The following is a 23801-nucleotide window of genomic DNA, read 5'->3' as shown; positions in this document are numbered from 1 at the left end:
TAAACTTTGGATTAGAGTCATTAATTTATTACAAAAGCCAGCACAATTAAGTGGCAAATTTTCAACAACCTCCATTTAACCATGTGGGCACTTTTTTTTCTCTTCCCATATCACCCCTCCTTCCACTCCCTGGATTACCCAAAATACCCCTCCTTTTTTTATACAATCATTTCAATATCCACAAATAAAAAAAAAAAAAAAAAAAAGGAAAAATCAGTTTGTCTTGTCTTCTTTGTCGATATCCCTTTCTTGCTTGCTTGCACAGTGCAGCAGCAAAGCGCACCTTACTACCAATTTCAATTGAAGCTCCCATCTCTCTCTCTCTCTCTCTCTCTCTCTCTCTCTCTTCTCTCATTAATAATACACCCAAACCTCAGCTACTCTCAGTGCGTGTTCTGTCTGTGTTTCTTGAATAGTTTCTAGAGAGAGAAAGAGCAGAATCTAAGCAAGGTTTTTTTAGTGAGAGAAGAAAAAAAACAATGAGGTCAGGGTCAGGAACAAGCACTTTTCTAATCCGATGGATCAACTTTCTCACTATTGTATGCAAACCCTCTTCTTCTTTTTCTCTCTCGTTCATTCTTTGCATTTTCAAAGATTCCGTTTTTATTCTTTCATTGTTTCTTGGGTTTTTTCTTTAATTATTTATTTATTTATGTATTATTGTTATTGTTTTCTTACCGTTTGATAGTTTTTTTTTTGAATTTTTTTTGGGGGTGATTATAGTGTCATTTGGTAAAAGCTAATTGGTCGATTTTAACTCTCAAGCCTCGTTTGGTTGGGGAGATTAACCGTTATTAACTGAATAATTGGACTTGGACTTGTTTGATGTTTGGTATCCTCGATAACTTGTCGGGTCGACCCGAAAATATTATGTTCTTTTGTGTTGGATCATGCGAAGGTCCAACTATATAATTGGGTTTCATTAGATTATTTAATCGTATTATGGCTAATTTTATCTTGGCAACCAAACAAGGCCCTAGGTGTGCTCCACAAATTTTTTTTTTTTGAATCTTTTTTTTGGGGGTAATTATAACGTCATTTGGTAAGGCTAATCGGTCGATTTTTACTATTAGGCCTCGTTTGGTTGGGGAGATTAACTATAATTAACTAAATAATTTGACTTTATTTGATGTTTGGTATCCCCGATAACTTGTCGGATCGACCTGCAAATATTATGTTATAGCTTATCTTGCATTTTAGGGAGTTTTTTTTTTGACGTCCTGGAGTCCGATAAAATAATTGGATTTTCATTAGATTATTTAATCGTATATCTTGTCAACCAAACGAGGCCTTAAGTTCTTATGCAATGTATTGACATTACAAAGTTAATTCTGGTGTAAGAAGAAAACCTTACAAGTTTAAAAATGTTATAAACACTGACTACATATATGATTGCACTTCCAACAAAATTATTGTATCATGTTTTGATTGAAATTTCATTCTTTTCACGAAAACGGGCCCCGTAATTTTAATTTTAATTTTTTAATTTTTTTTGTAGCTAATAGCTGTGGGAGTGATAGGTTTTGGAGTGTGGATGAGCACTCACCACGACAGCTGTAAGAGATCACTTACATTGCCGGTTATAGGCCTCGGTTCTGTAATCTTTGTAGTGTAAGTTCCCCTTTATTCGATATACTTGTTTTTTTTTTATTTGTAATTTTACTTGTATCTTACTTTGTGCCACCAATGTGTCTGTGTGTGTTGTTTAATAATCGTTTCAGATCAATAATCGGGTTTTTGGGCGCATGGAAGAACAACTCAATCTTGTTATGGATTGTATCCTTGGCAGCTTCTTTATCTATCTATCTATTTATTTATTTATTTATTTATTTATTTATTTATTTATTTTTATAGATTGTTGCTCGTTTTCTCTTTCGTCGTACTTCTGTTCGGTTCTTCCTTAGCATGTAAATTGCAGTATCTGACACTGCTTTGCATAATATTGGTAGCGATTTTGGTCTTCACGGTGTTGGCGTAAGTATATTAATGTGAAAATAAAAAAAAAAAATTGTTATTTCATTTGATTTACGATTATTGGACCTTTTAGGTAATATTATCCTTAAATTTTACCGTGTTTGGTTTAATGAGTGTGGTATATGTACTGTTGTTGCTGGTTTGTCCGACTGCAGATGCGTCGTTTCAAATTTATAACCTTAAAAATTGCAAAAACGGAAGAGAGCATAATGTAGTAGCTAATTAAAGACATTGAATTTTGATATTTTGACGCAACTTGCCGTTTTGTAGCATCATCGATTAACAATCGTTTGGATTTTTCGAACTACAAGTTTTTGTAACTTTTTTGTTTTAATAATCTTATTATTTTGTGTATTATTCGTGAAAAAAAACGAGATTTAGGAAGAAATTACCCTAAATTTGATAATCGGAGTTCAAGAATGACAATTGTTTGATTTATACGGAGGTTGTATTCGATAAAAGAAACCTCTTCCATTTTTTAATTTATTAATTTATTTTTTTGAATACTTGTCGTTTCCCTAACTGCTAAAAAGTTAGCTACGTGATCGATCGAGATATTGACTAAAATAGAGGCTCCGTATTTTTTTATTTCACGCCACTTGTCATTCCTGGTGTCTGTTTTTGTAGGTTTATAGTAACAAATAACTGCTCTGGTCATAATGTAACCGGTCTGAGGTACGACAACTCTTAGTGTTTTTTTTTTTTAATGATTTATATATGATTATTACGTTGTACGTGTGTAATAATGCATCAAATAAAATGATTTATACGTATTTTTCTGCTGTTTTAGGTACAAAGAGTATCAACTTCACGATTATAGTTCCTGGTTTCTGAAACACGTAAGCATTCAATCATTTATACTTTCGTGCAACATTCCAAATCAAGAAATCAAGAAATCGTACCATGAAATCATTTATACTTTCAGCTGAACGATTCCCATAATTGGGACCACCTCAAAAGTTGTCTTGTCAAATCCGACGACTGCAACAACCTTTCAAGAAGATACCGGGTTCGTACATTATATTACATCAATTAAGCTCGTATCCTCTTCTCTTATTTTATCGAACCTCATATATGTTTTTGACCTCGTTTATTGCAGACTCTCAAGAAATTTAATTTGGCAAAATTAAGCCCGATTGAAGCTGGCTGCTGTCGACCACCATCCGAGTAGGGTTTCTGGTTTTTCTTTTTTTTTTTTTTTTTTTTTTTTTTTCCTATTTAATTTCTTTTGTTTTATTATTTTGCTAATATATATTTTTCAGTTGTGGTTATCCTGCGGTGAATGCCTCGTTTTACGACCTGAGTTTCCACCCGATCAGTTCCAACAGAGATTGCAAACTTTACAAAAACGCAAAGTCTATCAAATGCTATAATTGCGATTCGTGCAAGTGAGTACTGTTTAATAGTACTGTTTAATATGCTAACAATTAAATTATTACATTCATGTTATTTATTATTTGTTCGATTTTTTATTACCACTTACAAGGGCTGGAGTTGCGCAGTACATGAAAATCGAGTGGAGGGTTGTCGCTATCTTCAATGTTATCCTCTTCGTCGTCCTGGTAAAAAAAACCACATTCCTTACTATTTATTATTCATCTATATATTTTCATAAAATCGTACAAAATAAGCCGTCATTAATTACATAATTCGATTTTTATTTAATATTTGGTTAGTCCGGTAGTTTTTCGGGTCCGTTCGATAATTTTGGAAAGAATGAACTCTTATTTTGTAATCATACTTTAGTCCGTAACCAAACGAGGCATGATTTTATTACACCTTCCATCTTGATTATTTTACTATGATGTTTATTTGTCCTATTTTAGTCGATGGTTTACTTCGTCGGATGCTGCGCAAGACGGAATGCTGCGCGGGGTAACTCTAAAGTGTGAAAAGTTATACGTATATACGTATTTTTACGGTGGTGATTTGAAATTGTATTGAGTTGTTGTAAAGCTAAGAATGATTAGAGAGTTGTACAAAATTTTGATTTTATTACTTTGAGTTTGATTTGATTGTTAATTTAATCAAAGAATCTAGTCTCTGAAAATTTGATGTTTTCAATTATGTTTTAGAATGAATTGTAATAAGGGTGAATTACAACCACCTCCATGAGGTCATTGTAACTACCAATAAAAAACCATTATTTGTTAGAAATTACATCCGGCCCCTGCAGTTTGTAAATTTCTTACGTTCACCTCCCTATGAAAGGGTGGTAATGTAAGAAATCTATAAATTACAGGGAAGTGGATGTACATATGGAAAAATTAGGGGTTTGTTCTTAAATAAACCTTACCTCAGTGGATCGTTGTAATTTACCCTTGTAAAAATTACCGTTGAAGTTCAATATTGTTACATACTTTAAATAGCACAAGACTTTTGTTGTTTGCAAAAACAACAATCAAAAAATTGCATAATTGAATTTTATGGAATAAAATAAACAAACAATTGTCTTTATAATTTGTAAATAAAATGAAACATATATATATATATATATATATATATATATATATATATACATTTTAGTTTATATAAAGGATCCCCCACCTAGGAAATGAAGTTAAGGAAACACACCCTCTAAAATATAATAAGAGTAAACCTTGGGATAATTACACTTTTGGTCCCTCATGTTTGGCCCGATTTCACTTTTGGTCCTCCTTGTTCCAAAGTGAACAAAGTTCACCTCCAAGTTTCAATTTTAAACACTTTTGGTCCCCACCGTTACATATCCGTTAGCAAGTAACGGAAAACACTATTTTGGGGTGAAAATTGAAATTTTAAAATCCTTTGGGGCTGAAAATAATTATAAATTTGAAATAGACTACTTATAATTTTTAATAATAAAATAAGAAATTAACGAAACAAATTATTTTTTAATATACTTAATATTATTATAATTATACTACTTTTTTATTTTTTTAATAATAAAAAAAATTAACTAAAAAAATTATTTTAATCATACTTAATATTATTTATAATTATACTAATTATGATAAATCCTCTGGTTCACAAATCCTCTGTTTGTTATTATTTATTTTTTGAGATATTTTTCATGCTCTCGATTTGTTCGTCGGACGTTTGCTGTAAATTATTTTTCACTGACTTTGGTTCAATCTTGTTGGTGTTGGGAATTGGGATTGTTGCCTTTGGATTTCCCAAATATAGTCACATGTAATTTTTTTTTTTTTTTCGGATTTTTAGTTTAATTCTTGTAAAGGAGTGGTTGATGATGGGGAGGCAAATCTAAGGTTTTTGGTAGATCGGGCAGAGAACGGCGCGCAGAGAAATTTCTGCGGACTGGAACCTTAATCGACTACGTACGTGTTCAATAGTCGATTAAGTTAATCGACTATACTCTGGTAGTCGATTAAGGTTAATTGACTCAAATGTTTATTTTTTTGGATTTTTTAATTTATGGATTCCAATTGTATAAATCAATTATAATGTTTGTATATTTTTATTTTTGTAAAATATAGTTGATTTTGCATTTTTTTGCAATTGTGATTTGTTATTTTTAGTAGCAGAGTCTTAATCGATTATACTTCATAGGCGATTAATATATCTGATAGAGAAAAAAAAAACTAAAAAACAATTTTTTTTTAAGAATTTCCTTAATCGATTATGTTTCATAGTCGACTTTCCTTAATCGACTATAATTTATAGTCGATTAATAAAACTGATACATAATTTTTTTTTACAAAAAACGAAAAAAGAAAAAGAAAAAAAAAGGATGATGAAATGATGATGTGGCAAAATTGGAAAAAAATAATAACTAAAAATGGTTGTAAACTTTTCTCAATGTTTTGAAAACTGGATCGGACCGGCCGGTCCAACCGGTTCAACCGCAAACCAGTGGCTAGTCCGGTCTGGTTGAACTTCAATAACTGGAAATCCATAATTCCCGAGTCAATTGTTCGTGAACCGTGGAAATTACGGTTGAACCGGATAAAACCGGCCCAAAAAACCGGGTCTGTGCAAAAAAAAAAAAAAAAAATAAAAGAGAGAGAGAGAGAGAGAGTGAGAAAGAAAAAAACTGAAAATTTGTACACTTCTCTTGATCTTGGATGTTCGGTTTGTTGAAGGAGGTTCCATAAAATATTAGTGCACAGTAATAGAGATCGTGGTGGGGAGAAATTGAGAAAGAAAGAAGAGAGAAAAAAAATAGACGGGGATAAAGAAGAATACGGTTGACGGCGGTAGATAGTAAGAGGAATGAAGTAGTTTTCACAAATTATTATTAGGTCTTGATGGTATCTTTCGTAATTTAAATAGAAATCTTATTGTAATTTCTTGTTTTATTTGTTATTTTTACTTTTAACGTTTATTAATACATAATAAATTACTATCTATAAAGGTATACATGATAAATGAACTATAATTTTAATTCAATGTTTGAATATTGGTGGAGAATATTTAATTTTTCTATGTTTTTGCATAATAGATATTATGCAAAAACTTGGTCGGACCCCGGCTGAACCGGTCCAACCGCGACCCAATTGCTTGTCCGGTTCAATGTCCGGTCCGGTTTTAATTAAAACATTGAGTCTTTTCACAAATGGAACAAAATATTTTGAATTTCTTCCCATTAAAAGAAGTAATATCGGGTTTTTCTGAAAGAACCCTAATTACAAAATAGTTAGACTTAGGCCTTTAGGCAATCATGTCTACAATAACAATAAACTTCGTCGTAGGGTGTCGCGCAATAAGGGTCTGGATTAGTACCGCTGTACCAGCTTAAGCATAATGTTACGCATTGCTCTTCGGTAAGTGTTTTCCCGCATATTCCCAATATACTATTGCACCTATATTTTGGTGCTGGCCGTTCGATTTTATTCACCGCCGTACCTATTTATATATAAAAAATTTAATAATACACATGAGAAATAAAAAAAATCATAGATGAATTCTATAAATTTAAAAAAAAAAATTGAATATTTTATAATATATAATTATATATACCTGATGCAGATGCGAGGAGTAGGAGAATGCACAAGAATTGGGAGAATAGGGCCATCTATTTATTAAAATAAATTGTGGAAGTAGATTTTAATTTCAAAGTTGAGTGAAAAAAAAATGGGACAATTAACTAATATTTATACTAGATAATTGACACAATTTCATTTAATTTTGGTAGATTCTTTGCTGGAAATATCCCATGGCTGTGATTTTATCATAAGTTTCAATTCAATACATGATAATGTTTCTGATAGGATAATTTGAAGAAAAGAAAAACAATTAGTTGTAAAGGAAATTTGTTTAAGTATACTTAATTCCTTCGGGAAAAAAATTAATGTGAGTTTAAATTTGAAAAATCAACTTTTTGGGCATAATCAATATCCAAATTTACCTAACACGCTCGATCGATCTTGTCTTAATATCTCGTGTTCGAGATACTGCATTCAATATTCGTGTGCTAAAGATCCAAGTGTAAATGCACCGAATGGTTATAAGCAAACAGTTATTCGTATGTAATTTTATCTATAACGACATGAAATGTTTTGATTTTCATAAATTGATTATCAATTTTGCAGAGTTTATTACCATATTTTGTTAAAATATTCAAATTACAGAAATTCATTATCGATTTTCATAAGTTTTATTTTATATCATATTTTTATAATAATTTTCAGAACTTCATTGCCATATGATTTGGTCAATAGAAAAAAAGAGAGAACTTAGAGCCTAATCTTAATAAAAATGTTAAAATCTTATTAAAACTGAAATAAACTAGAAAAATATGAAAATTATCATAAATGAGAAAATATACTTGAATATAATCCATATAGAATTTTAAATCATAAGAACAATTCAATTTGCAGAATTGAAATTCGATTTCGCTACTAAAAGTTATTACAATTTCAAAAATTACTATATACTTTGAATATATTTAATGTGAAAAAATATAAATATTTTTTTTATATAAATTTATTAAGATTTCATGATAGAGACATGATTTTTATACTCTCCTTTTTTGTTTACTTTATATTTTATGTATTAAAAAAAACCGAGGTTTCCTAAATTTCCAGAATCAAAAGTAAAATTGATTTTTCACTAAAATGAGAAAAAAAATAGACTTATTTGCAAATAGTACCCCTGTGAAATCTCGAACGGCTAAAAAATCCCCTGTGTTACAAAAAATAACTAAAACACGTGGTGTTTGGGAAGGTGGTTGAGCGGTACGAGGTCGTGAAGGCGGCGGAGAAGGTCGGATTGGAAGTGGAGAAGATGCGGGTGCATGGTGGAGAAGATGATTAGGTTTTTGAGCCGTTCGAGATTTTACAGGGGTACTATATGCAAATAACTCAAAAAATCAAAAACACTTTTTTAGGATTTTTCCCTGTTGAAAATGGAAAGAAAAAGAAAACCCATTTTGGGGTCTGAAACGACAACGATTCGTCGGAATTTGACGCCGTTGTGCGCATAGTTGATTTCTCCGAGTTACATCAATTTGTTTCAGAAAAAGTTTTGTTCCCATGAATTAAAAGATATATAATCTAGAGTAAAGTAGTGACAACATTATAAAATTAGTAGGATAATAAAAGTTTTCGTCCCTATAGTTTATCACTAAAATGATTTTCGCTCTCATGAAAGTAATCCCCAAACTCGTCTATTTTTTAACATTTTTGGTTCAACCATCATGTTGGACGAAATTGTCGGAAACAGGATCGACAGAAAGACGGCCACCCTCACTGTCAGATCTCAACAGTTTCTATAATATTGATTTATGATATTTGTATATCTGTAACCAAGAGAATAGAGATAATAGAAAAGAAGGAATTAGAAGGATAGAGAATAGAAAGACTTTGATCATAAAGAAAGCTGGAAGAAGAGAGAATGGGCTTTTTCTACTTCTTGGACCGGTTTTATTCCTCTTAATATTTACCCATTAATTATTTTTGCGGCGGTGGCGATCCCATCGTTGACCGTTGTACTTTCTCCTTTCCGTATGAATGAAATTTAATTATAAAAAAAAATACCCGTTTCTATCATTAGGGAATAGGGTTGTGCCCGGGTCATAAACCTGCGGGTTCTAGCATAACCCACCCTCGTCCCATCAACTAACGGTTCTTGATTTTAAAGAAATAAACTTATGGGTCTTCGATGGCTTTAAGATAGACGGGTTCATGTCGGATTTATAGTAGGACCCGACCTTCATGAGTCAAAACTCGTCATAATTTAAATAAGTTATATTTTTAATAATTTATAAGTTTTACGCAAAACTATTTAGAAATTGAAATGAAATAACCATGTTTAAAATCTTAAATTTAAACAAACGTGAATAAGATCAATGAAAAATATCACGAGTAAATCCAAATAATACGTTTTAATCATAAATCCATTAAAAAAGAGTAGCTAAATCCAAAGCTTTATAAACAAGATTGAAAATAAAATGGGAAACTATATATAAAACAAGACGATGTCGTCGTTGTAGGTATAAGTTTTGATAGGTAATAGATATTTTATTCATGTATTATATATTTTTAATTTATTATACTAAATAATATAAAGAAAACGACGTCATTTTGTATGGTGGGACGGGACGGGTTTCACGGGTATTAAAAATATTTAAATCCATCTTAGACCCAAACCCACAGATCTTCTCCATTTAAGGACCCAACCCTACTGATGGATCCATCTGTCCGGTTCTAACGGGACAATTTTTACCGATTTGATGAGTTCAACGGGTTGAGGAGTCCGACTTGTTCACCCCTATCAGAGAATATTCTACCCTAATCCACCAATAGTAATAACAATAATTGAAATAATTCGAAAACAATTATTAAAACGAGCGTGGGGCCCCACTTCAGAAGAGTCCAAATCGGCTCCATCTTTTGCAGAAACGGTGTCTCGTCTTAACTTCCCTTGAATCAATTTCGGGAAAATTACATTTTATGTCCCTAAACTTTACCACTAAAACGATTTATGTCTTCAAATATTTCAATCCGTGAAATATGTCCTCGAACTTGTCACTTTCGATAAATTTATGTTCTGTCGTTAACGTCGTCTGCCAACTTCGACGGAAATAGCACGTGTGGCTCACGTGACGTCTATCTGGCCGTTAAATGTGATGTGGAATAACTACTTACGTCGATCTGGCGAAATAATAAGACGTGGAGTGACACGTAACTCTCTTCCTCTATTTGAATCTCACCAACACTCACATTTCATTACGCCCAAATTTATTGAACCAAAACGCAGAAACCCTACCCCCAAATTACCTATACAAAGCTCAAAATTAAGGTGAAATTTTGCAACAGTAAGATTGCCCCACCCTAATTTCGCAGGGTTTCGAACATTTGTGGACTAGTGATATCATAATCAAGCAACAATTTCTGATTTTGGGTAAGTTTTTTCAAAGTTAATATCTTTCAACTTCGATTTTGGGATTTTGGGAGGTCTGTGGTAGTTTTGATTTCACCTACAACAACTCGGCCTCTCATAAGGGAAGAACTCTTGCAATGTTAGAATGTCTGGATTTTTTTATGGGTTTATGACTTCGAGTTTCACATAGATTCGACCAAGAATGCAGATTGGATTGGAAATTTGAGAGTGGGTTGATGAGATTGAAAGATATTTTGAAATTGAATGACTAGGGTTTATGGGATAAAGCATGAAGTGTGATTTGGGAAAAGTGAGGTAGAAATGTGAAGGGAAATTAGTACATTCGTTTATGTCAACATTTCAATGCCATATGTTATTCCACACCACGTTTAACGGCCAGATAGATGTCTCGTGAGCCATATGTGCAATTTCTGTTGAAGTTGGCCGACGACGTAATGACAGAACATAAATTTGATCAAATGTTGCAAGTTCGAGGACGTATTTTGTTGATTAAAATATTTGAGGACACAAATTGTTTTAGTAGTAAAATTTAGGGACATAAAATGTAATTTTCCCAATCAATTTCCCTTAAATAAATTTCCCTAGGGTTCATTCCTCCTCTTCTTCTTCAGCCCCTAATTCGCCCCTCCACCCATCACCTCGGTCTGCACCGGTGGAACCCTAAGTCCACGTAGCTTCATGGCTCCCGAAGATATGACACCCACCTCTTCTGGCATCACATCCGCCGCCGGAAAACAGGATCGACCCAAGAGAAAGACACCCACCCCCACCTCTTCTGCCGCCGCTAACTCCGGAAAGGGGAAGAAAAAGAAGGCCAAAACCACCGCCACCACCGCCGCCGCCGCCGCCGCCGCCGCATGTTCTGACGGATACAGGACTCTGGTGGTGATCGAGTACTGCAAGGAGTCAAAACCATACAAGAAAAAGGCTAAACGAGTGAAGAAAGGGCTGGAGAAAGCAATTCCTGGAGTCTACGTAGTGTTCAACCCCGAAACCCCTAGGAAGGGTTTCTTCGAAATTCGCAATGAAGGCGGAGAGGCTCTTTTCACCCTGATGGATATGAATCGTGTACTCAACGCACTCGATGCCGACATCCTCGTCTCCGACATTGTCGATTATATCAAACGATTCGGTTGTATTAATTGGTAATAATTCTAGTGCATTGTTTGCTTTTCTTTGATTGCTTTTTCGTTTTAACCGGGAAATTTTTAGTTTCGTTCATTAGGGTTTAGGATATAATACTCGATAACAAGGTTTTCTCGATCTAGTTCATTTTAGTTTTTCTTTTAGTTTTTTTGTCGAGCTCTACTATTGATTTGATTTATTCGTATTTCGTTCGATTGATTGCTAGTTAATACGTCGACTTTAAACGTATATATAATTCTTTTGGATATTGTCTGTCTATGTTTTATATTAATTGTTTGAGATGCTCGTATATACAATTTCTTCGTCTTCATTGCTATATTAAAATTTATTCAATCTACATTTATCGACCAGGATGAAATTTCGGATTCAGCCGATTTTGTTTCGAATTTTTTTGATTTTGGTAACAATTCATTCTGAATTCTACTTCTAATTTATTTTTCAAGAACTTAAGTGTCATTTAAATGAAAAAAACAAAATATTTAGATGGGAAATTATGGGAAAACATAATTCACTATAGCTGAATTCGCAACCTTATCATACAATGTTATTAAGGGCCCGGTTCCGGTCCGGAAACTACCCATTGACATCCGAACCGGCTCCGAACTGAGAACTGTACGATGTTTATTTGTCTTATTTTAGTCGATGATTTACTTTGTCGGATGCTGTGTAAGACGGAATGCTGCGTGGGGAAACTTTAAAGTGTGAAAAGTTATAAATTTCTAACATACACCGTCTTTCAAAAGGGTGTTAATATGAGAATCTAAAAATTACGGGGGTGGATGTACATATGGAAAATGTTAGGAGTTTGTTCGTAAATAAATCTTACCTCAGGGGTTTTGTAAATAAACTTTTTGTTGTTTGCAAAAACAACAAACAAAAAAAAAAATGCATAAATTTGAATTTTGTGGAATAAAATAAACAACTGTCATTATAAATTGGTTGACCTCCAATAATGTGATTCTCTACAAAAAATTATTGGTGAAATATATGATGTGATTTTAATTTGGGTAAATTACAATGACCCCTAGGTATGGTCAAATTACGAAACTATCCTTTTATTTGGGTAATTACAATTACCTCATCAACTATAAATATTCTTACACGTCAACTGTACGGTTTCAAATTTAAAGGAACAACTCAGATTATATAGAATATTCTCAATTTTGTACCCGTTTATCTCATTCGAGCTCCACATTTTGAAGCAAGATGATCATAAGATGTGTTTTTTGGCATATATATATATATATATATATATATATATATATCAGATTGTGGTGCATCAGAAACTGTATTTTTGCACAAAATGAGTACAAACCAGAGAACATTCCAATGAATACCGATGATTATATTGAATTTGACACCATAAGGGTGGAGGTGTAAGAAATTTTAAAGTTGAGAGGTAGATATAATTATCCAAACAAGAGGGAGTTTTTCGTAATTTAGTCATACCTCGGAGTGGTTGTAATTTACCCTTTTAATTGTTATACAAAATTTATTAATCTTCAATAATGTTAATTCGAAGGTCCTACATAAGCATTAAATTAAAGGGTAAATTATGGCCACCCCATGATGTAAGGTATAATTTGGGTTACAACAATCCCTTCAACTATGGATCTTCTTACATGTTCATCATTGCGGTGTTAAATTTAGTGGAATCTTCTAAATTATATAGAATATTCTTAAGTTAGTACTCGTTTTATCACATTCGAGCTCCACAGTTTGAAGCAAGATGTCATAAAATGTGTTTTTGGCTTGTGTATATCAGATTGTGGTGCATCAGAAACTGCATTTTTTGCACAAAACGTGTACAAATTTTAGAACATTCCACGGAGTCTATAAGATTATATTAAATTTAACACCATAAGGATGAGCGTGTAAGAAGATTATATTCATAGTTGATGGACAATTGTAATTACCCAGTCACAGAAGTTTTTCGTAATTTGTAACTCATGGGTGGTTGTAATTTACCTTTAATTTAAGGGGTCTTAAGATATAGGTCCCTAGTGATAAACCTAATTAGAACTAAATGACAAGCTCAACTAAACATTTGCTTCACATCCTTTATAAAATTTATTCCGAAAATGCCCTTTCACTCATATTTATTTTTTCAATTTTCACTCTAACATTTTCTATATTATTATAAACAGTTTTTTTTCCTTGTTTTTTATATTTTATTGAAAATTACGGGAAACAAAATTGTTAAATAATTCAGCAAATTTTATAAATACTATGGTGCTTATTGAAAATTACGGGAAACAAAATTGTTAAATAATTCAGCAAATTTTAAAAATACTATGGTGCACTATGGTATACTATGGTGTACTATAATTTTTACACTATTATTAAAAAACAAATCTTACATGATATTGAAAATTACGAAAAAAAAATTAATTTTCGTTTTTGTTAATTCAAGCTACATATATATTTTTTTTTTAAAAATTTATTTGTTGTCAATACTGTAGTATACCATGTAGACTATTGTAGTATACCATGTAAACTATAGTATACTACAGTGTACTATAGTCTACTGCGGTGTACTATCAAACCCTAGCAGCCAACAACACCCAATCTCGCCAACCCTTCCTAAACACAGCAGCCGTCAAACCCTAAAAGCCAACACCGCCGACCACCGCAGCCCCAACACCACCGACCACCACAGCCCCCAACATCGCCGACCACCGCAACCCGCAACACTGCCGACCACCACATCCCCCAACACCGCCGACCACCACAGCCCCCCAACATCGCCGACCACCGAAGCCCCCAACACCGCCGACCACCACAACCCCCCAACACCGCCGACCACCACAGCCCCAACACTGCCGACCACCGCAGCCCCCAACACCGCCGACCACCGCAGCCCCTGGCCGTCGCCTCGACCACCACAACGCCTTGCCGAAAGATAAAGAGGCGAGAGGGAGAGGGAGAAGAAGAGGCGAGAGGTGAGAGGCGAAAACAAAAAAAAATCTGAGAGGAAGAGGCGAGAGCGAGAGGGAGAGGGAGCGGCGAGATGCGAGAGAGAAAACTAAAAAAAATGATTAGTTGAATAAACGTGGGATATTATATTTAGGGTATAAGGGCAAACTGAGGATAAAATAAAAATTAGGGATGTGGGTCATGTATTATTTCAAAATAGGGATTTAATTAAAAGATTGAATTTAAGGTTGTCATTTAGTTCAAATTAAGTTTCATTTAAGGGACTCTTAGCATATTAACCCTTAATTTAAATATTTGAAATTGATGGAATTCGCATCGAACGCCTCAATTAATATGAAACATATATATAGCATGTATTATAACTTAAAATAAACCATATATATATGTTAAAGAAAAAAAAGGAGCAATTAATAAATAATAAAATTAGAAAATAGTTAGGCATTTAGGCAATCATGTCTACAATAACAATAAATTTCGTCGTAGGGTGCAGCGCAATAAGCGTGTGGACTAGTACCGCTGTACCAGCTTAAGCATAATGTTACGCATTGATCTTCACTTAGTGTTTTCCCACATATTCCCAATATACTACTGCACCTATATTTTTGTTGTGGCTGCCCTTCAATATTATTATTCACCGCAATACCTAAATAAAATAAAAAATATTATTAATAATAATATATATTCAAGAAAATTAAAAAAATAAAAAAAAATACAAACTACTGTTAATTCAAAAGGGGAAAAAAAAAAACAAATTGAATATTATATTTATTTATACCTGACGCAGACGCGAGGAGTAGGAGAATGCTCAAGAATTGCGCGGAATACGGCCATCTATTTATTAGAAAAAATATAGTTTAAAAAATAAATTAAAAAATATGGAAGTAGATTATTTTTCGAAGTCAAGTGGAGAAAAATGATGCAGTTAACTAGTATTTATACCGGATAATTGAAATATGAAAGAATTTATGGTCCCGAATTCGTATTATACAGAGATGTTGTCTGAAATGTTATGACACTTGAGACAACATGCAGCGGAAATATAAAGATTAAAAGACAACGCTCAGAATTAAAAATGTTCACAAGTAAAGACTTGTGAACTTGCCCTTTACAGGACGGAAAAATATATTAAAATCAGTATTCTTAGAATACAAACAGAAGAGGTGCGAAAACTTCTTCCTTATGAATGAATCTTTTTCAAGATCATTCTTACAATCAAATCTAGATACTAAAAGAAAAATATTAAAAATTCTAGATTTCAAATAATGTACTCATAAAGAGTACGTACAACAGATCCTAGAAACACTCTAAAATTCTCGAGATAAAACTTCAGCTCTCTATTTTGTTTCCTCGAAATCTGTAGAGTTCTTGAGTCTTGAGTTTGGTATTTATAGACTTGCCAAGCTTCCACTCCTCAGCCCATGATCTGCAAGAAAACCAACCACAAGAGCACTCAAGATAATGGGTTAGTGGGTTAGTTAGGAAGTTAAAATAAAACCCACAATTAAACCCACTAATCACAACTTAACCCACTAAGTCATAACACTTAGCCCACTAAGTAATAACTAAAATTTAGTTTGAAAGTAAGAGAGCTAAAAAAACACTTTTGTAAAATATAACAACGTGTTTCAAACTCCCCCTTTTTAACTTTCTGATCAAAACTAAATTTTAGCTAGAACTCCCCCTGAGATATTGCTAGAACTCCCCCTGAATTTGAAAATATCAAAAATAATATAGAAAGATAAATTCAACACAAATTCAGCAAGATAGTCCAACAAAAACTTAAACAAGAAATAATCAAAGTGCAGTCCTAATTAAAGGTTCAGGGGAAAAATAAACAACAGAACAGAATCAAAATATTGTTCATGAAAACATTTAAAGTAGAATCTCCAAAGTCTCTTCAGTGTCAGCTGTTGCTCCTCCATCACCAGCACTGGATCCACTGCTCTCCTCTGCTTCTTGATCTTCACCCTCATTCTTTGCTCCCGCTTCATTGACTCCTCTTTGCCCTCTGCCTCTGGCATCCAAAGGGTGAGAAGTTCCAGCTTCAGCCTCATGACCTTTTTCTCCCCCTTTTTGATCAGAAAGAGCCTTTTGGATCATGTCCACCATGGTCTGGTGATAGGTAATCTGAGCTAGAGAGTGAGTAAGCTGCTGTAACAGAAAATCTCTAGGAACAGACACAAGGAGGTTAGAAGTGTTGTCAACATTGGGAGCAACACCTTCAGTACCCAGATTATTTTGACCTGATTCACTTGAGAGAAAATTATCTCCATTCCAGGGAAGGTCTTGGACATGAGGAGCTCTTAGAAAGTTTTGAGATACAGTGATCATGCCTTGTGGAGTGTGAAGATACTCAGAGTCATCTTGGCCCAAGTTTTGAGAGAGTAAAATGGAATAGATGAGAGAAGGATAAGGAAGATGAGTAGAGGGTGAGATTTTCTGGGCAAGATGACCTATAGTATTGAAGAAGAGTTTGCCAAAATCAACTGGTAATCCCATCCCCAATTTGTACATGAGTACTGCATGAGGTTTAGTTACCACAGAGACATTTTTGGATGGAATCCAATTAGTCACTGTGAGTCTAAACAGGACAGAGTAAAAAGCAGTGAGTTGGGAAACCTTAAATTTTCTGGGGTGTGCAGGCCAATTTCTTAAACGGTTTCCAGAGATAACTTTACAAACCTCATTAAAATCACCATAATTATCCTCATCTATCACAGTAGGAGTTTGTAAATGAGAGTTGATAATTTTGGGAGAGAAAGAAAAGATTGAATTTCTAACAAAAACTTTGCCAAAGTTTGGAGAGTTTTTCTTTAAAAAAGAGGTTTGCAAGTTGGCATAAAACTCCTTCACAACAGTGGGATCATAGGAGCAGGCAATCTCAATTAGGCTAAGAATATTTCTTTGATGAAGAAAAGCTGTGATTCTATGCCTATCAAACTCTTCCTTGGAAATTTTCTTTTCCTCAATGAATTGACAATTCATGACTTGAGGACTCAAAATGGAATCAGATTCAAAATAAAAGTTAGGACTGAAGGCATTGTTTACCTCAAAAGGGGTTGACAAATTCTTCCCATCCAAGTCTGGTTCTTCTTCTTCTGAGGAGTCCTCATCTTCTAAATCTTCCAGTTCATCTGGAATGTATGCTGGTTCAGGTGATGCAGCAGGTGGGACAACATCTTCTTCCTGCTGAGAAGAGTCTTCAGAAGATTCACTGTCTGAATCTGAAGATGGCAAGTTTTTGCGAAAAGCAGCTAGTGGAACCTCCCAACTGTCTTCACTTTTCTCTGATTCTTCAGCCTGAGGAGGAGATGTATCTGCTTGAACTGCTGCTTCTGCCAGGGTTTCCAGAGGGTCAGCAAGAGGTACTGATGGAGTTTCTTCAGTAGTGGTGAACTCCTGAGCATCAACAGTGGGAATGTCAACATGCTCTGCAGAAGACATCCCAGAAAAATCAGGCATTTCTTCATCCTGATAGGGAGCAGCACCCTCAGCAGCATTCTGAGGAACATTTGTTGAAGCAGTGGGTGCAGCAGCATCTTCTGGAACAGGTGCAGCAACACCTTCAGAAACAGGTGCAGCAACACCTTCAGGAACAGAACGTTGAGAGGCTGCTGTTGCCATGCTGGGTTGTGATGTCTCCCCCTGGGTTGTTGGATGATGACTCGGAGGAGCTGGAGGACAAGGCTTGAGCCTGTGGTGCAGCAAAGGTAGGATCCCCTGCTTCATCATCAGTTTCTTCATCTACCAAATGAAGACCTCTTCGTGGGTTTGGCCGAACTGGAGTGCGGCCACCTCTGCCTCCTCTTCTTCCACCTCTGCTTCCTCTTCTGGGAGAGTGTTCACCCCTCCGGCGTTGTGACCCAGCAGTATTCAGATCTGGAAAGGGGTTCATGCGTTTGGACCGGCGAGTTGGAAATCTTCCGGCAGTGGAAGAGGGACCCAAAAAATCGAAGTTGTCTGGGTCAATCGGGTTCAGCTCGTCGCCGGGCTCAATGTAGCTGATAGGTAGAGCATCGAGGTTGACCGGATGAACGATGATGGCCAGATTTGGGTCTGCTGGTTCAGGTGCTACAGCATCGTTGTGGACATCATCTTCGGCTGGAAGGGGATTTCTAGGTGGAGATGCCATGATACAGTAGATAAAAATTTCTTCTTTGTGCTTTTGATTTGAAGGTGTGTATTTTTGAAAGATTTAAGCACGAAATTTATAAGCCCTAATTTTTGCTGAGAAAAATCGAAGTGGAGAAGATGAAGAAGTGGGGTGCGTTTTTCTTAGAGAAAGTGTGATTAAGGAGAATAACACTTCCTTTGGCAGTTTAAGGCAAAACGTGACACATGGCATAATAAGGAGTGGACTTAGTGGAAAATGAAGGACTAACCCATGTACCCCATGACCCATATAAATAGTGATAATTCAATATAAATAATAAAAATAATATTTATCACTCACGAAATATTCACAAAAATAGAAACACCGATTTATTAATGATTAATAGTATGAGAAAAAATTGGCTAACAAGCATAGATTGTATTATATATATATATATATATATATATATATATATATATATATATATATATTTTTTTTTTTTTTAAATATATAAATATAAACTCTTATTTTCAAGTCAAACAATTCACATGGAACATGATCAAGTGTTCAGTTTGAAGGTTCCTCAGTTACTAAGATATTACTATCAAAATAGAGGAGTTTGACTTATGTGAGTGTAATTATTCCCTAAATGTTTACATGAAGCATGATCACGTTTCAAGGTGAAAGACTTCCAGTTACTTATTTAGAAAAATAATTCATCACAGTGAAGTCATTATTTAAAGAAGCTAAGCTTCAATAAATTATGTTGCAGCTTAAGATATTTGATGAGGTGCTGCAACATTGTTCAGGACATGGTTATTGAGTACACATCCCGAGAGATTTTCTGAGTTTAGAAAACCTATCATAATCTAATGCCTTTGTAAAGATATCAGCCAGCTGATCCTCTGTAGGAATGTACTTTAAGCACACTATGTTTTTCTCAACTATATCACGAATAAAATGATGTTTAATATCTATGTGTTTAGTTCGTGAGTGTTGAACAGGATTTTTTGAAATGTCAATAGCACTTGAATTATCACAATATATGGTCAGGGTATCACTGGTCAACCCGTAATCTCCCAACATTTGTTTCATCCAAATTAGTTGACCACAACACCCTCCAGCAGCTACATATTCTGATTCAGCTGTTGATAGAGATACACAATTTTGCTTTCTACTAAACCAAGAAACCAGATTATTCCCCCAAAAGAAACATGCACCAGAAGTGCTTTTTCTGTCACTAATATCCCCAGCCCAATCAGAATCACTAAAACCTATCAAGTTTGTGTTTGTGTCTTTGAAAAACTGAATCCCTAAATCTACTGTACCTGCAACATACCTAATAATCCTCTTCACAGCTTTAAGATGAGTGACTTTGGGATTAGCTTGATACCTGGCACACACACAAACACTAAACATAATGTCAGGCCTGCTTGCTGTTAGATACAGAAGGCTTCCAATCATGCTTCTGTATAGAGTGCTGTCAACATCTTCTGCAACATCATCCTTGGACAGTTTTTGACTGGAACCCATTGGAGTTTTCATGTGCTTGGCTGACTCCAACTCAAATCTTTTGACCAGATTGAGAGCATACTTCTTTTGATTTACAAACATTCCTTCACCTGTTTGTTTGATTTGGAGTCCTAAGAAGTAATTCAACTCCCCTACCATGCTCATTTCAAAAGTGTGAGACATAGAATCTATAAAAGACTGTAAAAGATTAGCACAAGTAGAGCCAAAAACAATATCATCAACATATATCTGAACAATAATGATATGATTATTTGTTCTTCTAAATAAATAGAATTCTATCTGCCTCTCCTCTATTGAATTGTATGTCAAGTAAGAAGTCAGTGAGTCTTTGATACCAAGCTCTAGGAGCTTGTTTAAGACCATACAGTGCCTTCTTAAGCTTGAAAACATGATTAGGCTTGGCAGAATCTTCAAAACCCTTGGGTTGTTCTACATATGCTTCCTCATCCAGAACCCCATTCAGAAATGCACTTTTGATATCCATCTGATACAGTTTGATTTTAAGAAAGCAGGCTATAGCAAGAAGTAATCTAATAGATTCAATTCTAGCTACTGGAGCAAAAGTCTCATCAAAGTATATACCCTCAATTTGGGTATAACCTTGTGCTACTAACCTAGCCTTATTTCTAACCACTGTACCTTTTTCATCAGTTTTGTTTTTGAAGATCCACTTAGTTCCTATCACATTTACATGATTTGGTCTGGGAACTAAGTACCAAACATCATTTCTGATGAACTGATTCAACTCTTCATGCATTGCATTTACCCAGAATTCATCCTTCAGAGCTTCTGCAATATTTCTTGGTTCTACTGAGGACACAAAACAAGTGGTTCCAGTTAGTGCACATTCAGAAGATAAATTTGCAAATCTTACCATATCTCTGTAGTTTACTCTCTCTTTTCTTCTGGTCCTCATTCCATCAAAGATATCTCCCACTACTTGAGTAGATGGGTGATTTTTCTGAATTCTACTTGAGGGTTCCTTTCTGCAGACATCAAGGGTTGGCTGCAATTCAGTTTCTGGATGGTGTGCTGAGTCCGATGTGGTAACATTTGGCTCAGCACCTTCTTCTCTCGGACCTGGACTGTCTGTATCTGGATCATCTGTGGTAGAAATGACTTCTTCGGTTGTTTCTCTTTCAGCAATTAAATCATCAACTTCATCTTCAGCTGTTTTACTGCGAAGATCAGCAAAATCATCAAATACCACATTTACAGATTCAATAATGGTTCGAGTTCTTAGATTATATACTCTATAAGCATGACTGTTGTTAGAGTATCCCATAAACAAACTCAAATCACTTTTTGAATCAAATTTAGCTAGATGATCTCTATCATTTAGAACATAGCAGACACATCCAAACACATGCATGTATTCTAGATTAGGTTTCTTACCATAAAGAATTTCATATGAAGTCATCATAGATCCTAATCTTAGATACACACGATTTGAGATGTGACAAGCTGTGTTGATAGCCTCAGCCCAAAACCTTTTAGACAGATTTTTTGCACTCATCATCACCCTAGCCATTTCTTGGATGGTTCGGTTTTTCCTTTCAGCAATGCCATTTTGCTGAGGAGTTTTTGGAGCAGAAAATTCATGCTTTATACCCTTTTTATTACAAAATGCAAGAAATAAAGCATTCTCAAATTCTTTTCCATGATCAGATCTAATTCTACGAACAGAAACTAGAAATTGAGTTTTCACAAACCTGTACAGATTTCTGAACACTTCAAAAGTGTCTGATTTTTCTCTTAAAAAATACACCCAAGTATACCTTGAAAAATCATCAACACATACAAAGACATATTTTTTACCACCTAGACTTTCTACCTCTATAGGACCCATAAGGTCCATATGTACAAGTTCAAAACACATAGTGGTACCAACGTGTTGCAGCACTTTGTGTGGTACTCTGGTTTGCTTTCCCTTCTGGCACATTCCACATATAGGGATATCCTTGATCTTGAGATCTGGTACACCTCTTATGGCATTGTATTTGTTGAGCAGCTTCAGATTTTTGAAGTTTGTGTGCCCGAGTTTCTGGTGCCACAGCTCTACTTCACTCACTCTTGAGCTCTTACATGAGATGGTGTCACCTGTTTGATAGCAATTATCCATTGATCTGGAACCTGTAAGTACACAATGATTTTGATTATCAAACACAGAACAACAGTATTTATCAAATTCTACACGTAGATCATCATCACACAATTGACTGATACTGATGAGGTTTGACCCCAATCCTTCAACATGTAGGACATTTGAAAGTTTTGGGAGTCCCTCAATACTGAGTGTTCCACGTCCAACCACTTTGCCTTTAGCTCCTCCTCCATAGGTTACACGTCCTCCATTAAGTGTGTGGTAGTTTGACAGAAATTCCTTTGTTCCAGTCATGTGCCTAGAGCATCCACTATCAAAGTACCATGAACCTGAAATGTTAGCATTTAAAGAGGTGTATACTACCTTGCACAAAAGTTTACCTTTGGGAGTCCCTATTTTACACTCCTTTTTGGAAGATTCTACTTTTTTCTTTGAGGTGTTCCTTGAAGTGTTGTGGCTTATTTTATACAACATTTTGTCACTGCTGAGTTTTTCACAAAATGGACGAATGTGTCCTGGTGAGAAACAGTAATGACAAACATAACCTCTTATTCTGGAATCTGGAGTGGTGACTGTGGACTTCCTGCAATCCTTTATGTTTGCACCCTTTTCTTTTACAAAGACAATTTCTTTCTTCTTAACTGGCTTCATTTGTTTTTTGAACCCTAGCCCTTCATGTTTGTAGTGCTTTTCCATTGACACAATCTCTTCGAGTTTAGTTGTGCCAGTGTTCATCCTCTTGATTGCTAGAGTTGCCTTTTTGAGTTCTTCTTTCACTTTTGCCAGTTCAAGATCCTTCTTGGTGATTCCAACCTCCAAATGTGTGATTGTTTCTTTGAGGGAGGAATTTTCCTTGTTGGCTGCATCTAGAGCTTGAGTCTTCTTCTCCAAGTTTCTGATCTGCTTTTTACACATTTCTTCATCATCACTGACTTCTTCATTACTGGATTCTGCTGCATTCAAAGAAATATAGTTTAAACATGTATAATGATCAGTACTAAACTCCAAAATTTCAGTTACTGAAAGTGTTTCAGAAAGTGTTGCAGCATCCAGAGGAACTCCTTGTGATTCTGTTTTAGAGGCATTTTCTGTGAGATATCTGACAGAAAGAGCTTGTTTAGAGGATTGATGTTCCTCTGTCTGTTCAGGTTGTTCTTCCTCCTCATCACTGACAGCACAAATCAAACTCATTCCTCTCCTTCTCAAGGTATTTGCACATTCATTAGCATAATGTCCAAATCCTGAACAGGCCCTGCATTTAATATGATCCAAGTTAGGTGGTTCAGAATTTGAACGAATAAAAGAAGAATTTTTTAAATTGTTTTGAGAAGGTGTTTGAGGAAATGTTCTCTGTGGAATAGATCTGTTCCGGGGCTGAGTTTGTCGATTTTGTGGAGACCCTTCTGAAAATAACTGCCTGGGCTTGATTCCACTTCGTCTGTACGCCCTATTGAATTTCTGAATCTGAAATGCCACATTGTTGAGGCATTCTTCTGCATCATCATCATATTCCGGAGCAACATCTTCCTTCTCTAATTCTGCCTGGAGTGCATTTGAGATAGCCTTTCCTTTCTCCTTTCTTTGATCTTCGAAGTTCATCTCTCTGGACTTGAGACTTCCTATTAATTCGTCCAGCCGTAGAGATGATGTATCTTTAGCCTCCTCAATAGC

General features: G+C 34.9%; 1 protein-coding gene and 1 long non-coding RNA gene across 2 annotated transcripts; one reads left to right on the top strand and one right to left on the bottom strand.

Moving 5' to 3' along the window:
* Positions 1–180: 180 nt before the first annotated feature.
* Positions 181–4024, top strand: TET10 (tetraspanin10). The gene is made up of 11 exons (XM_012980840.2): positions 181–539; positions 1499–1611; positions 1722–1776; positions 1919–1974; positions 2602–2649; positions 2765–2813; positions 2900–2983; positions 3074–3141; positions 3237–3362; positions 3461–3536; positions 3801–4024. Exons 1-11 carry the CDS (start codon positions 480–482, stop codon positions 3864–3866), a joined length of 801 nt encoding a protein of 266 aa, XP_012836294.2. The 5' UTR covers positions 181–479; the 3' UTR covers positions 3867–4024.
* Positions 4025–6542: 2518 nt separating this feature from the next.
* Positions 6543–7038, bottom strand: LOC148770752 (uncharacterized). The gene is made up of 2 exons (XR_016031287.1): positions 6934–7038; positions 6543–6819 (listed from the first exon to the last, which is right to left on the bottom strand). It is a non-coding gene; the product is annotated as an uncharacterized LOC148770752 (long non-coding RNA).
* Positions 7039–23801: the final 16763 nt, after the last annotated feature.

Source organism: Erythranthe guttata, chromosome 5 (genome assembly GCF_056151865.1).
Source record: "Erythranthe guttata isolate IM_541 chromosome 5, IM_541, whole genome shotgun sequence".
In the NCBI taxonomy this organism is placed as follows: Eukaryota; Viridiplantae; Streptophyta; class Magnoliopsida; order Lamiales; family Phrymaceae; genus Erythranthe; species Erythranthe guttata.
Note: the sequence above shows the minus strand (reverse complement) of the source record. Positions and strands in the feature narration are given on the sequence as shown.

Coding starts and splice junctions, on each gene's coding strand:
- TET10 (XM_012980840.2), top strand. CDS start 480: ATGAGGTCAGGGTCAGGAACAAGCACTTTTCTAATCCGATGGATCAAC. Junction 1,777..1,918: donor ACTCAATCTTGTTATGGATT/GTATCCTTGGCA, acceptor TGTAAATTGCAG/TATCTGACACTGCTTTGCAT. Junction 2,984..3,073: donor ACCTTTCAAGAAGATACCGG/GTTCGTACATTA, acceptor CGTTTATTGCAG/ACTCTCAAGAAATTTAATTT.